This window comes from Rhinatrema bivittatum, chromosome 3, assembly GCF_901001135.1.
Source record: "Rhinatrema bivittatum chromosome 3, aRhiBiv1.1, whole genome shotgun sequence".
NCBI classification, from domain to species: Eukaryota; Metazoa; Chordata; class Amphibia; order Gymnophiona; family Rhinatrematidae; genus Rhinatrema; species Rhinatrema bivittatum.
Window position 1 is genome coordinate 321,940,922 of NC_042617.1, and position 16,713 is coordinate 321,957,634.

Sequence of the window (16,713 nt, forward strand, 5' to 3'; positions counted from 1 at the left end):
GGCATTATCACTTGGGGAAGAGTTCTTCATTGCAACCCAGGTATTTGGGAAAGTCACAGTCCTTTCAGGGAATCAAGAAGAATATGCAGGACATTACTGTTTCTGGAACTGAAGGTCTTAAGAGCTCCCAGTGAAGTTGCATTGGTGTACTTTTCAGTCGTGCATGGGAGGACATCAGTCTTGTTTTTACGAGGAGTGGACTAGGAATGCGTGGGTTCTTTTGGTAGTAAAAGACAGCTATGCCTTAAAATTTGCTTGACCAGTTTGTGAGGCCTTCATGAATTCTGTATGTATCCCAAGCAAAAAAAAAGGAAGCAGTGAGATCCACCTTGGATCTGCTCTAAGTTCAGTGATCCCTGTCCTGCAAAGGGAAAAGTATCTCCGACATTACTCCATCTACTTTGTGGTGCCCAAGAAAGAGGGGATGTTTCTCCAGATCTTGGATTTAAAAAAGATCAACACATGCTTGCGCGTGTCCCACTTTCGCATGAAACTCTTTGTTCCGGGATTGCGGTGGCAAGGAAAAGAGTTTCTGGCATGTTTGGATTTTTTAGAAGCTTACCTGCATATCCCTATGCGGAAAGATCATCAGAGGTTCCTCAGATTTGCAGTATTAGAGGAGCATTTCCAATTTTAGACAGTCCCTTTTAGCTTGGCGACAGTTCCTCGCATGAAGATGATGTTGGTTGTTGTAGCGGTAACTTTGCACAGCAAAGGAATTCTAGTACACCCATATCTGGATGATTGGCTGATCCAGGCAGTCTGAGGGGGATTGTCATCATGAAGTGAACAGGGTGATCTGTCTGATACAGAGTCTAGGTTGGGTGATCAAGTTTTACAATAGCAAATTGAATCCCTCTCAGAACTTACAATGTCTGAGGGCCCATTTTGAGATGAGCCATAGGCAAGGTGTTCCTTACTACAGAAAGGCGATTGAAGCTTCAGGCACAAGTACAACAGTTGTTGTGGATGAGAGTACCCAGGGTTTGGGATTACCTTCGGGTCTTAGGATCTATGGCATCTATGCTGGATCTAATGCCCTGAGTGTCTGCTCAGATGAGACCATTGCAAGAACACTCTAATCTCGTGTTGGAGTTCTCAATCGAATTTCAACATCAGGCTTCTCTTTGGGTTTATACCAGGTTCAGTTTTTTTCTGGTGGCGCTCACAGAATAGTTGTCAAGGGGCATAGAGTTGAAAATCCCAGGTCGGGTGATTGTGTGACAACAGATGACAGGCTAGGGGGTGATCTGTCAAGGGCAAACAGCTCAAGATCATTGGTCCTTAGATGCCTCCTAGTCCATCAGTAATTTAGAAATTTGCGTGATCAGGAAGGCGTTGTTCTTTCTATCTCTGGTCAGAGACAAAGTGGAGAGAGTGCTGTTGGACACTGAGAGAGGACAGGCATATAATCAAAAGGCAAGGAGAACAAGAGCCCAGCGATCTCCTTGGAAGCGGGAATATTATTCTGGTAGGCAAGAGGTCTTTGGAAGTTCTGTCTGTGTCTCACGTAACCGGTGTGGAGAATGTGCAGGCTGATTATCTAAGCAGGCACAGGCTGGACCCTGAGGAATGGGAACTAGCGGTGAAGGCATTCTCTGTCATCAAGTCCATGTGGTGAACACCTCAGGAGGACTTGATGGCATCACAACAAAATACCAAAGTGCCGAGGTTCTTCAGTCGGAGGTGAGAATCTGAGTCCGAAGGACTTGATGCTGTGTGTCAGCCATGGCCTCAGAAAGTGCTTCTGCATGTGTCCCTTCCTTGGACTCTAATAGGCAGGGTGATAAGACAGAGGCAGGCATCGAGATCTGGTAGGCTTGGTGGCTCCAGAGTGTGGCCCAGATGGCCATGGTGTATGGATCTCGTCCGTCTCATATTCCCGAGCTGCTATGTCAGTCTGATTTTTTATTTTCTTGGAAGAGGTAGATTGCTTTTGTCTCACAGCCTGGCTCTTGAAAGAAAGAGGTTGAGAGTTAAAGGTTTTTTTGAAGAGGTCATTACACAAGATGCAATCCCCTTTTTCAGTAGAAAGGAAATTGTAAAACTTGGGGGGGGTCCAAGAAGTGAAGCTCCATGGGGACAGACTTAGAAACAATATCACGAAGTGTTATTTCATGGAAAGTGGGGTGGATGCCTGGAATGCCCTTCCAGAGGGAGGATAACAGAATACAAAATACCCCCAGAGGATTCCTGGAGACAGAGGAAGGTAATGAAGCACTAGATAACCTGCGTGGAGTGGCTGTTCAGCCCATGACTGCCATGGTCCCTCTGCTTTGTGCCTCCAGGATTGCGGTAACTGGCACAGAGCTGGGGTTAGAACCCTAACCAGCAGGGGGCAGACTAGATGGACCATTTTGGTTTTTTGCTGCCATCATTTACTGGGTAATGCTATTTTATCCTTACATAGGCTTGACTTCGAGAAGATTTACAAAAACTAATTGGCCGAATATGGATCTGCTCCCAGCCCAGGCTCTCTTGAATACTTTTGTAGTAGCAATGGCTTTATTTTCCTGCTTGCAGGTACTGCAGGGGGTGTGAGAATGATTAGTAATCTGACCACTTGCTTTTCATGTAATTGTTGAATTATCTACTTCACAAGATTCAGTTCCTGAAAGATTTTAAATCCATGTTATAAGGGAACTGTAGCAACTGTATTTTTCCTGTCTGGGTTCATTTCAGATTTTTTTTTTTTTTTACATGAGGCAGTGTCCCTTCAACATTAAAAGATACGGGGCACATTTATCAATGTTGGCATTTCAAAATTGTTATTGCCTATCTCTCTCTTCCTGATCCCCCCTCTTATTACCACCCCTATAGTCCTTTCCTTCTGCCTTCGGTCTCCCCCATCGCCTTCCTCCAGTTTCCTAAAACCCTCCACCTGCCCCGACCTCTAACTTGTGTCTACATTTTTGGAAATACTCCTTCCTAGCCATCAGTTTTTATTCCTCCAATCTTCCTCTCTGTCTGTGCGCTCTCACTTCTCTCTGTCTGTGCGCTCTCGCTTTCTCGCCTCCCTGCTTCCTGTCTCCCTCCCTTCTCCCAATCTTTACTTTTCCATACGTTAATTACTAATACTTCTGCGATTTTGTATGCCTCTTTCCTTTTTCTTCACTCCGGCTACTAAGTTCACTTCCACGCAATTTTGATACCTTTTTACGTTTTCAAAAGCTGCGTCTTCTGTGCTGAATACATAAATGTGAGATTAGCATTTCACATTTACTTCACGAGTCATCCAGCAGCAAAGCAGGCTCACAGAGGACATCCAGAACGCCTTCCAATTACCTTCTTGATTGTACTGGTTGCAGAGCTTTGCTTTAAAAATAATTTCCCATCTGAAATTAAAACTGGCAGTTTTTTTCTAAGGAAGGAAAAAGCATGTCCGCAGTGGATTCGTCACTGTATAAAAAGGCTGTTGCACAGAATTTGGCAGAATACTGCGTGTTCCAGAATGCATTAAAGAATGTCTTGAGCTGTTGATGATTAATCAGGTTACAGGTTACTTTCCAAAGCTGCGTCAGAGACTTCTGTCATCTGAAGCACCTTTCCTATGTATAGAGAGATGGATATACAGTGTTTGGGTAGTGATTTAAACTTAGGTTTGTATAGAATAATTTAGATGCTGCACTTTTTTTTTTCCCATGACAGGTGGTGTTACATATTCATAAGGTGGATTGTTCTGCCTCAATCAGCCAAGCTTCCTGCTTTAATAGCCCTTACAATAAAACCTGCTCATGACGTCAGACTGCGAGTTCATGTGCTTCGGAGGTCATTTTCAAAGTTTATGCAGATTTTAGCTGATTTTATTCGGAGGCGTTGTCCTACCACTTTGTGGATCTTGCATTTTGTAAAAGAAAATAAATATTACTTTTTGGGTACAATTAAGATGTGTGTGAAATGTATGTATAGCAGGCATAAAAATATATTGCAACCCTTCAAAATCTGCCAAATGTTTAAGCTTTTCTCTGTTTGTCCACTGTTTTCCAGAACGATTCTTATCTCCTTAACACAGCAGTTATTTGGGGGGGGGGGGCAGACAGACAGACATGCGGCCGTCTTCCCTTTGCAAAGCAGGCTATTGTTTTGCTTTTACTAGAATCTAAATTATTTTCTATATCTTCTTGTGAGAATCATCCAAGAAAGGTAAAGTATAAAAGAAAAGCAGGCTAAAAGGGGATTAGTTGTCGGGGAGGGGAGGGGGGGAGTAAGCCTGAAAACCTTTGATGTGGTTAAACACCTTTCACACCTTCACTGAGGGTAAAAGTGCCTGCACTGGCGGGGGGGGGAGGGGGAGGCAGTACAAGCTGGGATCTGCTTTTGAAATGCTCGATTTAAAAAAAAATAATAATGCGGAAGAACGGAAGTGTCCGCTTTCCCCCCCCAGCTCGAGTTTTCAGAAGGACACTCCCCGGGCGGTTTCCCTGTGGGAATGAGACTGCAGGCACCGGGCGGTGCTGATTTTCTGGACCACTCTGGGGCAGCTGGAGGGGGGAGGGGGAAGTGCCCTCAGTGTTCAGTTCTAGGGGAAATGTCTAAGTAGCTTGGGAAATTGTGTTCCCCATTAAGTGTAGATTAGTAAGCACTATTTAATCAGATTGTCATTTCTTTCATTGTGGCATGCAAAAATTGAAGACTAGTGTAGCGGCGGGGGCTGCCGAACCTTTTAGAGGCTGTAAAGGAGTTTGCGTTACCTGTCCCACGTCTTTCAGAGTAAGCCCTGAAGCCCGGCTCGGTGCAGCTGGCGTTCATCTTGTCTCTGTGCCGCTGCAAGCTGTCAGAGTTATGTCAGGCCTCCCATCAGGCCAGCTGCTGGGTCTTGGGAAGTCAGTGTTTTCCTTACTCAGCTGATGAAAGCCCGTTTTCAGCCTCTAAACTCTTGCAGGCTTAAGCACCTGTCCTAGAAAGTCACCGTTTTGGGCAGACGTGCATATAAATTCCCATAAACCAACACAACTCCCCTCTGTTATTTTTACTCTGTCTCTCAACACTGTTCCTATCGCTGCCGTGTTGGGGGAGGGGGCGGGTTTGTCCCTTCCTTGTCCAGATTCTGTTATCCTGGTACCACTGATATTCAGCGCTTCTCAGCTCAGTAAAATGTTACTCGCATGTAGCGATACTCAGCACTACCCAGTTAAGCATTGCCAGCTAAGTCTAGTGAGAGAAAATGTTGTCCTAAAGTTACCTGGATAACGTTGCCCTGGTATACTCATCGGCAACCTTGTCTGGTTTAGTGCTGCTCAATATCCATGCAAAGTTACCTGGGTATAGTCAGGGGCAGCCTTGTCCGGTTTAGTGCCATTCGATATCCATGCAAAGTTACCTGGGTAACATTTCCCAGGTATACTCAGTGGCAGCCTTTCCAGTTTAGTGCCTCAATATCCATGTAAAGTTACTTGGGTAATGTCATCTGGAGATACTCAGCAGCAGCCTTGTCCAGTCTAGTGCCGCTCGATATCCATCATATTCACTGGCCCAGTGAATATGAATCTCTTTGTATCTGTCCTGACAATGCTTAAATTCTGTCATGATTCTAAGAAATAATTTAATAAGAGGGTTAAAGATTTACAAAACAGCAAGTAATAAGGTATAGATAGGGTTTACTTGAGCAGATTTATGATAAGGGGTGACAAACTGCTTTTATAGGAATGAGTTAGGACATTCAGCTGAAGTTTATATTTTTATTTTTTAGTAATGCTGATTGTATTAGATTTGTATTCATTTATTTTGTTATTGTTAGTGTTTTATTATTTGAGGAGACGTATTCTGTTTTATTTTTACGTTCATATGTTGTAATCTGTGTTGGAGCGACTTTTTCTTGAGGAAGGCAGAAAAGAAACAAATCTGTAAATTAAATCGTTACTTGCATGATTTTTTTTATTTGCCTCTCTACAGATCATTGGTGAGACCTCACCTGTGTCCAATTCTGGTGGCCATAACTCCAGAAGAATATAGATAGGATAGAGGCAGGCCAGACAGTGGCTACCCCGTCATAGGGCTTTGGCCTGCACCCAAAGCCCTATGACAGGGGTGGCCAAATCCACAAACAGTCCAGGTTTTCAGGATATCCATGAGAGATTTGCTTTCATGCCTCCATTTTATGTAAATCTATCTCATTTATTTATGTTATTTATTTATTTAACATTTTTATATACCGGGATTCATGTAAAAAATTACATATCTCGGTTTACATTGTAACGGTAACAAGCATGTAAGAATGCAATTACATTGAACAGGGCGTAGAACTTGGATCAAATAAAAGGGGGATAACTAAAAAGTTATACTTAAACGAAGAATAAATAAGACATTGTTTTTCTAGCTGAAGATCTAGGTACATACTGGAGTTAATGTAAGGTCCGGGTACGCTGAGTAAGCTTGGATTGATCGGCTGCAAAGTTCGGATGCTAACTATATGGATAGCCTGATTCGATAGTCTATTTAACTGCTGGCTAGTAAGGTGAAGGAGGTACGTCATTGGTATAAATGAAACGCTTGTTCGAATAGCCATGTCTTCAGTCTCTTTTTAAAAGTGATCGGGCATTGATCTCATGCATATTCATTATAGATATCCTGAAAAGCAGGCCTGTATGTGGCTTTAAAGTACTAGAGTTGGACACTCCTGCTGTATAAGATGAGACTTAAGGACCTAAATCTGTATACCCTAGAGGGTGAGGGTGGAGAAATGATAAAAATGTGTGTTTAATGCATAGTTTTTTATGCACTAAAATTAACCTGTTAAACTCAAAGAAACTAATTGGATAAAATGTCTGTTGCTCTTGTTAATGTCTTGATATTCTCTTTCAGTTTCACTACAGGATATTACAATGAGGAAAGCTTTTCGGAGTTCTACCATTCAAGATCAGCAGCTCTTTCACCGCAAGACTTTGCCCATTCCATTGCATGAGACCTATGAGCTATGTGAACAGCCTCCACCACTTAACATACTCACACCGTACAGGTTAGTAACACCTGTGTCAAAGGACATGCAATCCGTGACTGAGAAATCCTTCACCCAATGTGTCTCATCGCTGCTTGCAGTACAGCTAAGCACAAGCAAAGAGGGAGTGTGCACATTTGCACTAAATGAACTGGGAGCAATAGTCGGCCCTTAACCGGTTAAATGCCGGGGTTTCAAAGTCTTTGCTCATGTAATGCATCAGAGTTATCTAGCTAAGTAGTCAGAATAAAACTCAGTTGATAATCCAGGAGGGGAGGGGGGTCTTGGCACCATTTATCCGGCTAAGTTAGCCAGATAATCACTGAGGGGCCGATGCAATAAAGTGCATGTAAAAAGCACACATCCAAACTAGGCGCCTGTTTTTTAACATGCGCACATCCACCTTTCCTGACCGTCCGATGTAATATGTAAATGAGCTGCCTCATGAAAATGGACGTGCTAGGGATACATTGTGCATCCCTACATGTCCTTGGCATCAGGCGCCCAGGAGACGTGGCTGTGTGCGGGTTACCAAAATGTTCGCTCAGTTTACGAGCATCCGTTTTATCCCACGGCAGCGAATTTATTGGCACAATATACAGGGCCTGGAGCGAGTATATTGTGTGCCCTGAAATTTTTTTTTATTTCCATCAAGACCTTTTATTTTTTCAAGATGCTGCTTTCTGTGATTCCTCCTACTTGTATCGCGGCGTTACTAGATAGGAAGAATCACAGAAAAGCGGTATTTTTTGTTTTTAAGTTGACTCCTTGACACACAGCAGGATTTTATGCCTGCTCTAAGGCAGGCGTAAAATTTGATGGGTTAAAAACTGCACAGGCGCACGGCGATTTTTTGCATTGTGGGATAATAGCTAATAGCCTTATCTACAAGGCATTTACATGTAATGAACCCTATTAGCTACGCCTTTGTTTGGACGTGTGTTTTGGAGGCGCTGATCTCCTTATTATATCGGGAGTTATGCATGCGCTTCCAAAACGCGCATTAACCTGTGCGCTAGGCTGGGTGCAGTTTATTGCATCGGCCTGTGAGAGTGATCATTAGCCAGTGAAGATAGCCAGCTAATGTTAATCCTGGCTGAAAGCAATCCTAAAGTTTGCCAGATAGCTGGGTATATTCAGCAATATAGATGTGCATCGTGTTTTTTTATAATGTCTGGCTTCGTTTCAGGGCCCCTCGTGGGAAATTTTGTTTTTCCCGCGGTTCGTGGGGGCCTAATTTTTGGGTTAGTGCGCACTAACAGGAATTAGTGCGCACTAACACCAAAAATTATTTTTTTCCCGAAATTTCAGAAAATTCCATTCGTTTTTCGGTTCCCCTGAACCATACCAAATTAGGCAATTTCGCTGAAATTGCCTAATTCGGGAAAAACGAATGCACATCTCTATTCAGCAATGTGTCTGCACTCCTGAACATCTGGTATAGAATCCCAGGATAATATCCCTCTGAGTCGGCACTGAAGCCAGGAGCCAGCATTGTGTAAGGGGGTCACGGTTGTATCTACTTGGTGTAAATAAAAGTTCCCATAGACTTTTTCACTAATTCCAATATCCATTACTGAATGCCAGCACAGGACTTTCACATTCTATTGAGTCTGAAAAAACTCCTCTTTTCTTCTGATGCGAATCCACTTCGTTAAAGCATTGTTCCTCTTGGAGTTTCCTTTGGTAAATTCGTAGCCAGCCGATACCCCATGGACTTTGTAGCTTGCTTATAGCAGGGTGCATGGTCAGGGCCAAAACGCCAAGCAAAGACATTTGAAAATGAAATCCCTGCGTGTTTGCTGGCTCTGCCCAGCCCCTGGCTCCATCCTTTCACAACACAGGTAACAGTCGCAGAGGCGGAGGGCAGTTTTACTGTGCACGTGTGGCAGCTCTGCGCTGCCACTGCTGTTGCCTGCAGTCCACCTCAGTTTCTTGTTATCCACTGGAGACATTGCACTTGTGTACTTAGTGGCTTCATTTCTCTGTTAATTTTTTTTTTGTGTGTGAATTCTTTCTCCTAGATGGGTTTTTGGCACTTATTTAAGTTTATTTAATTCTTCAGCATCTTGCCTGCTCGCATAAGCTGCGTTTTTTCTTGCCCTTTTGCAGTCTCCTAGCCAAGCCTTTTTATTCAAATTTCATCAGTCCACTCATCTAACTTCTTGCAGATTTCTTCTTCGTTTAATTTTGCTGCATCACATTTTATTACCATGTACTGAAAAAAGGTTCACAAATAAACTAAAACATCAGATAATACATTTTTCCCTGTACGTACCAGGATCAGTCCAGACTGCTGGGTTATGTCTCCCCTCCAGTAGATGGAGTCAGAGAGAAAACTGAACGCACCTCCCAGATATACTGGTGTGCCACCTGCTGTCCTTCAGTATTTCCTCTGACTCCAGCAGATGAGAGACATAACCTGCGGTTTGTCCTGGCTAAATTCTTTTCAGGTGTTTTCTCCTCCTTTTTTCGCCTAACTATCTAAGCTGTCTAGCTCAACTGTGTTTTCCATAGTTTAAAAAAAAAAAAAAAAGGGATGTTTTATTTTTTTGATTAAATTAACAGTGGGGTTTGTTTGGCTTAGAGGCAGGCTTGGAGAGCTTTGCTCTCTCTCTATACCCGGAGTAAGTGTCCCGTGGTCTTGAGGGAGAGATCACCGGTGGGCCGGTCACCCTCCCGTTCCCCCCCCCCCCCGGGGGGGCTTGCTTGCCAGTGTACTGAAGAGGGCTTCTTTTAAATTAAAAAAAAAAAAAAAAAAAAAAGTTACCCGTCGCGAGCACTTAAGTCCTGCTGGTGGCAGGCAGTGCTCTGTTTTCTGCCCTAGCCTGCCGCGCTTACCAGGGACTCCGGAGGGGGTGGATTGTTTCACCCGGCGCGTTTTCTTGCTTCTGTTTGGCGCGCTTTTTGGTTCCTTGGTGATTTCTTACCTTTGCGCGTCTTCGGGCCTGCTCCGGATGCCGCGTCTTCGGCCTGCACGGCCTGTGGCAGGGCGGGGGCGCGACTCTCCAGGGAGGGTCTCTGCTCCCGTTGTATTCCCGGGGGCGAGGGACCCTCCCGGGGGCCGAGCGCTGCCCGCAGCGGCACGGTACCGTCTTCTTCGGCGGCAGGGGAGACTGGCTGCCACGCGGTCGTCAGCCCCGCCTCCCTGTGAGAGGAGCCGGCGGCCATTTTAGACGCGCGGCAGCCTGATGAGTTTGATTCGAGGATGAGGGTTCCTCTCCTCTCTCGCCGCCGGCTTTAAGCCCACGCTGTGGAACTGGCCTGAGTGGTCCTCCAGCCCCTCCCCCTCCGGGTCCCCATAGGCGGAAGGTGCCTTTCTCCTCAAAGTTTGTTCTTTTAATGCATCAGGCATTTTTAGAGGCAGAGGCAGGCTGGGAGCCGATGACCCTCCTCCCGCGAAGGTCCCTAGGGTGTCACCTAGCGCAGGCATAGCGGGGGTGACTAGGACGGCGGGAGCTTCAGGGGGAGCCGCAATATATCTTTGGGGGACACGAGGGATCCGGGAAGACAGGATGTCGACCAGGGATCTCCAGATGCTGCTGGGGCAGGGGTCTCGGAGCCTCAGGAGGCTCTCGAGGGGGATGACCCCGAAATTTTGCGCCTGTTTGGCAAGGATGAGCTCAATTTTCTCATCCAGCATGTTTTAAGGAGTTGAGATTCCCGCCCCGCAGCAAGACACTGATACCTCTACGGGGGATGTAGCTGGCGGGTTTGAGGGCCCCCCCTCAAACTTTTCCTTTACATCCCAAAGTTGTACAGCTGGTATCTAAAGAATGGGAGGTTCCAGAGGCATCCCTGCGGTTAGCAGGGCATGAATAGGTTGTACCCTCTGCCCTCCAGTCTTTGGAAATTTTTAAGGTTCCGCCGTCGATTCGGCGGTCACCGCTGTGGTGAAGCATACTACCATTCCGGTCACGGGAGGCGTAGCGTTGAAGGATCTTCAGGATAGGAAGTTAGAGGTGCTCCTGAAGCGCATGTTTGAAGTGCGGCCCTGGGGGTCCGTGCGGCAGCTTGCAGCAGTATGGTGCAGAGAGCCACTCTCCGCTGGGTTCAGCAGTTGCTTACCACGCAGGAGCTCCCCTGCCGAGGCGGAGCAGCCAACTGCGTGGAGGCGGCGGTCGCTTACACAGCGGACGCCTTGTATGATTTGTTACGAACCTCTGCCCGTACTATGTCCTCAGCGGTCGCTGCTCGCCGATTACTTTGGCTTCGCCGTTGGTCGGCGGACGCCTCGTCTAAGTCACGTCTGCCGCCTTCCCCTTCAAGGGGAAGTTATTGTTTGGTGAGGAGTTGGACCAACTCATCAAGGACCTGGGGGATAATAAGGTATAAATTGCCGGAGGACAAGCCCCGTCAGTTTCGTCCTTCGGGAATGCGCGATCCCGGTTCCGGGGGCAGCGCAGATTTCGCTCCGGAAGGGGTGGTTCTTTTTCGCAGAAACAGCAAGGCCCAGGTCGCAGTCGTGGTCCCTTGGTCTTCCTCCTTTCGTGGCAGGCGGCCGCAGCGATTGGGAGCTTCCCAGCAACCGTCCGCCGGAAACCCCCAATGAAGGCGCGCTGGCCCACTCCTCCTTCCCCCGCATCGGAGGTCGGTTATCCCTTTTGGGAGGAGTGGGTCAAAATCACGTCGGATCAGTGGGTTCTCGACGTGGTGCGCTACGGTTACGAGTTGGACTTTGCTCGGCCCCTCCGGGACTTTTTTATGATATCGCCTTGCGGGCCTCGAGAAAAGCACTGGTTATCGCCCAGACGGTAAACCACTTACGGGCCCTCGGAGCGGTGCTGCCCGTTCCCTCGGACGAGACAAGAACGGGCCGCTATTCCATTTATTTCCTAGTCCGAAGAAGGAAGGTACGTTCCGTCCTATTCTGGATTTGAAGCGAGTAAACAAGGCGTTACGCGTTCCCCGGTTTCGCATGGAAACTCTACGGTCTGTTATTGCGGCCGTCCACAAGGGAGAGTTTTTGGCTTCTTTGGATCTAGCCGAGGCGTATCTCCACATCGGAATCCGGGAACGGCATCAGAGATATCTGAGATTCATGGTGTTGGGAGAACATTACCAGTTTTGCGCCCTCCCATTCGGCCTAGCTACGGCTCCGAGAGTGTTCACCAAGGTTCTTGTGGTGGTCGCAGCCTCCCTGCGACGTCAAGGGGTATTGGTACATCCTACCTGGACGATTGGCTCATACGGGCGAAATCGGAGAGCGATGCAACAGGGCGGTCCAGGTGTGGTGCAGCAACTTCAGTCGCTAGGCTGGGTGGTCAACTTTGCGAAGAGCCAGCTAATTCCAAGTCAGCGGTTGGAATTTTTGGGAGCACGTTTCGATACCCTGGTGGGCAAGGTATTCCTGACTCGGCAGAGGATGGAGCATCTGATGTGTCAGGTGCAGAGGCTGCTGGGTCTCCAGTTGCCCACAGCCTGGGATTATATGCAGGTCATTGGACATATGGTGTCTACTCTGGAGATGGTACCGTGGGCTTTTGCTCATATGCGGCCTTGCAAAGGGCTCTCCTTTCGCGCTGGGATCAGAAATCCGAGGATTACGGAGTACAGTTACCTCTGTTGGAGCCGGCGCGGTCCAGCTTAGCGTGGTGGTTGGTCCCGGACAATCTGCTTCAAGGAGTGGACCTCGAGCCCCCCAATTGGGTCATAGTGACGACGGATGCCAGTCTGACCGGTTGGGGAGCTGTCTGTCATCGCGGGGTCAAGGATCGTGGACCCCTCGCCAAGCTTCGTGGTCCATCAACCGTCTGGAGACCAGGGCGGTCCGTCTCGCCTTGCGTCAGCTTCTGCCCTTGGTAAGGGGACGGGCAGTTCGGGTCCTCACAGACAACGCCACCACGGTAGCATACATAAATCGCCAGGCGGCACGAGAAGTCAGCAGGTGGCGGTCGAGGCGTCCTTGTTAATGACCTGGGCGGAGCGCCACCTCGCCCGCATCGCGGCCACTCACATCGCAGGCGTAGACAACGTGCAAGCGGATTATCTCAGTCGCCAGCACTTGGATCCCGGGGAATGGGAGCTCTCGGACCAGGCGATGGTCTCATCACCCGGCGATGGGGGTGCCGCGACTAGACTGATGGCAACTCGGCTCAATGCCAAGGCAGCGCGTTTTTTCAGCCGGAGGCGAGAACACGGATCGGAGGGTGGATGCTCTGCGCGATTCCATGGCCTTATCACATCCTCCTATATGTGTTTCCCCCTGGCCCTTGGTCGGCAAGGTGTTGAGGCGTCTAGAATCCCATCAGGGGCCAGTGATTCTGGTGGCTCCCGAGTGGCCAGAAGACCATGGTTTGCCGACCTCGTCAATCTAGCCAGAGACGGGCCTTTACGGTTGGGCCACCTTCCGAACCTTCTTCGTCAGGACCAGTATTTTTCGATCTAGCGGATCGCTTTTGTCTGGCGGCTTGGCTTATGAACGGAGGCGCTTGAGAAAGAAAGGTTATTCTGAACCGGTGATTTCTACCTTGCTTCGCGCACGGAGACCCTCTACCACGCTTGCTTATGCCAGGGTGTGGAAAGTTTTTGATTCCTGGTGCGCGGCCGCCCAAGTTCAGCCTCGTCGTGCGGTATCGCGGACATCCTTACTTTTCTTCAGGATGGTCTGAAGAAGGGGTTAGCTTACAGTTCGCTGAGAGTCCAGGTGGCGGCTCTGGGTTGTTTGAGGGGAAAGATTGAAGGCTCCTCTCTCGCGTGTCACCGGATGTGTCCCGATTTTGCGCGGGTTCGAAATTTGCGTCCTCCTCTCCGAGCCCCTTGTCCTTCCTGGAACCTGAATTTGGTTCTCAAGGGCCTCACCGTCGCGCCCTTTGAGCCGCTGAAGCGAGCCACCTTAAAGGATCTCACCCTCAAGACAGTGTTTTTAGTAGCTATTGCGTCAGCGCGTCGGGTATCGGAGCTGCAGGCACTCTCGTGCAGGGATCCGTTCTTGCGTATCTCTGCTTCCGGGGTCTCGTTACGTACGGTTCCCTCGTTCTTGCCTAAGGTCGTATCGGCTTTTCACGTCAATCAGTCCGTGGACTTGCCGTCGTTTCGGAGAAGGAGTTGCGGTCTTCTCATGGTTCCGACTTGAAGCGTTTGATGTTCGTCGAGTGCTTTTGCATTATTTGGAGGTCACCAATGCTTTTCGGCGGTCGGATCATCTGTTCGTGTTGTGGCAAGGGGCCAAAAAGGGTTTACAGGCCTCTAAAGCAACTATTGCCGATGGCTGAAGAGCGCCATAGCGGCCACGTACATTGGGTGTGGTAAGTCCGTTCCAGACGGACTTAAAGCTCACTCTCTCCGTTCCCAGGCGTCCCTGGGCGGAGTACTCTGGTCTCTAGCCAGGAGATTGCAGGGCGGCCACTTGGAAGTCGTTGCATACTTTTGCCCGACATTATCGGATAGATGTTCGGGGGCCGTCAGCGGATTCTTTGGCAGCAGTGTGCTTCGAGCGGGACTCTCGGGGTCCCATCCCATTTGAGGCGGCTTGGGTACATCCCAGCAGTCTGGACTGATCCTGGTACGTACAGGGAAAGGAAAATTATGTTTCTTACCTGATAATTTTCGTTCCGTAGTACCAAGGATCAGTCCAGACGCCCGCCCGATATTGTGCAGGAGACTCCGCTCGAATCCTTTCTATCACACTTCTAGGTTACGCATGGTAAGTGAAATTTTCCTCCTGTTTCTTTTGGGGAAAGACTGTCTTCGGACTGCGGTTCGTTTAGTTGGCGCATAGCGTTCTATTTGTTCGCCTTTTACTGTTGTTTGCCGTACTTACTACTTGAGCTAGACAGTTGCAATGGTTCTTTGGCTAATTGTGCGGAGGAGTTCTTTTCTTCTTCTGCTTTGTTATCCATTATACTGAAGGACAGCAGGTGGCACACCAGTATATCTGGGAGGTGCGTTCAGTTTTCTCTCTGACTCCATTGCTGGAGGGGAGACATAACCCAGCAGTCTGGACTGATCCTTGGTACTACGGGAACGAAAATTATCAGGTAAGAAACATAATTTTCCTTTACTAGACTAACTGAAGAACATAAGATATGTCCCCTTACATCAGGTCTAGAGGACACATATACCTATACCTAATGTTATTCTCTCCCTTTCCTTCTCTCCTCCCAGTTTTTTACCTTGTTATTTGTAACTGCTTCCTTCTACACAAATAGGTTATTGAATTGTTCACTGTACACCCCTGTTATATGTAAACCGGCATGATGTGTTTGCAACATGAATGCCGGTATATACAAATTTTAAATAAATAAATAAATAAATATAAAGAGCAGGCAGCAAAACACTGCATGGAGCGGCAGTAGCCACAGAGGCATTCATGGAGCGGGATGCCAGCGGTTGGTGTTCCACCTTCACGGAGCGGAAGGATGGAGGGCTGCTATCTCCCAATTAAAAAAAAAACAAAAAAAAACAAAAAAACAGGGATGGGTTCATGGGCTATAGGTATTACCAATTATTAGGCTTTTCAATATTTGATAGTTAATGTGACTTTCAAGGCATACTTCACTTTCAATGCATATCCAGCATAGCTCCCTGCTTCAACGGCAGGGGAGAAGAAAAACTAATACTTCACGCATATCTCTGCTTCAACGGCAGAGAGCTATGCTGCCGCTTACCCAACTAATCAAACTTAACATTTCACTTGGAAGCAGCTCCATCACTGCTCTCTACATTAATAGAGGGGGTGAAAGGGAAATAGAACCTAAGGTTACTAAGAGCCAAGAGAAACAGATACGTATGAGAAAAAAGAAGTGTGAAGCTTGCTGGGCAGACTGGATGGACCGATTGGTCTTCTTCTGCCGTCATTTCTATGTTTCATAATGGGTCAGACCAAAGATCCATCAAACCCAGCATCCTGCTTCCAGTAGTGGCCAATCCAGCTCATAGGAGACTGCATTTCTTGACGAGCTTTCAGGACCTAATACTCCCTAAGTTCAGAATAGAATGAGCAAAAGATGGCATTGCCAGAAAACAGAAATTAATCATAAAAGGTATTCCAGTGATAGGTTAAAGAGAAATGGGGAAGGGGGTTTGATGGGTCATCAGAAGATGACAGGCAGGATAATTTTATGGCTCATAATGAGATGATAAACTTATTTTATTGAGTCCCTCATTACTGTGTCAAAGAAGCAGAACAATGGCTTCAAGTGCTGCCCTAAGTGGAAACAGAAGACGTCCTTCATGGACTATCCCAAGGTTTGCTACAGGCATTTGGGACAGGGCCACAACATTTCAGGCTGCAGCATCTGTGCACAGATGTCACCTCAAGTGCCTTGAGCCTGGCAAAGTAGGCGCCCCTCCTTCCTTACCGAAAAGGAAAAGTCCAACTCCAGGGAACTGCCACCAGTGGGGTAAATGCATGGACTAGGGAGTCATATCAAGTGCTGATATCAAAGGCAAACCAAAGGGACCCTTGACCTCATTTGGCTCTTCAGTCTGAGGATAGGTCCAAGAGTCAAGACAAGTTTGGATGCCCCTACTTGAGTCATTACAGGAGCTGTAAACACTCTAACTGCATGCCCACCACTTTTTCCAACACCTTGCCCAAAAGGGGAAATTTAGAAACTGGTCTCAAATTTTCTAACTGTGGCATCCAAAGAAGGTTTCTTCAAAATGGCTTAATAACCGCTCTCCAACTACTCTGGATAAGAACCCTCATTCAACAAAGCATTAATCAACAACACTAATTTCTCCAAAAAGAGGCATTTACAGACAGCACAACTAGACAACATCCTTATCTTTAAAACATCAACTAACTGCTGAGGACTTGCCAACGTACATTCTTC

The 16,713-nt window shown here is 47.4% G+C and overlaps 1 protein-coding gene and 1 long non-coding RNA gene across 3 annotated transcripts in view; one reads left to right on the top strand and one right to left on the bottom strand.

Annotated features, from left to right (window-relative positions):
• LOC115087747 overlaps positions 1–3,392 on the bottom strand; it is a 66,601-nt gene extending 63,209 nt beyond the window's left edge. For both annotated transcript variants that reach the window (XR_003855605.1, XR_003855604.1), the window contains exon 1: positions 3,153–3,392. This is a non-coding gene — a long non-coding RNA (uncharacterized LOC115087747). The remainder of the gene's footprint in view (positions 1–3,152) is intronic.
• Positions 1–16,713, top strand: part of WASF1 (WASP family member 1) — a 271,816-nt gene that overhangs the window by 217,398 nt on the left and 37,705 nt on the right. The window contains 1 exon segment of the mRNA XM_029595276.1: positions 6,802–6,955. Coding sequence (XP_029451136.1) covers positions 6,802–6,955 — 154 coding nt within the window.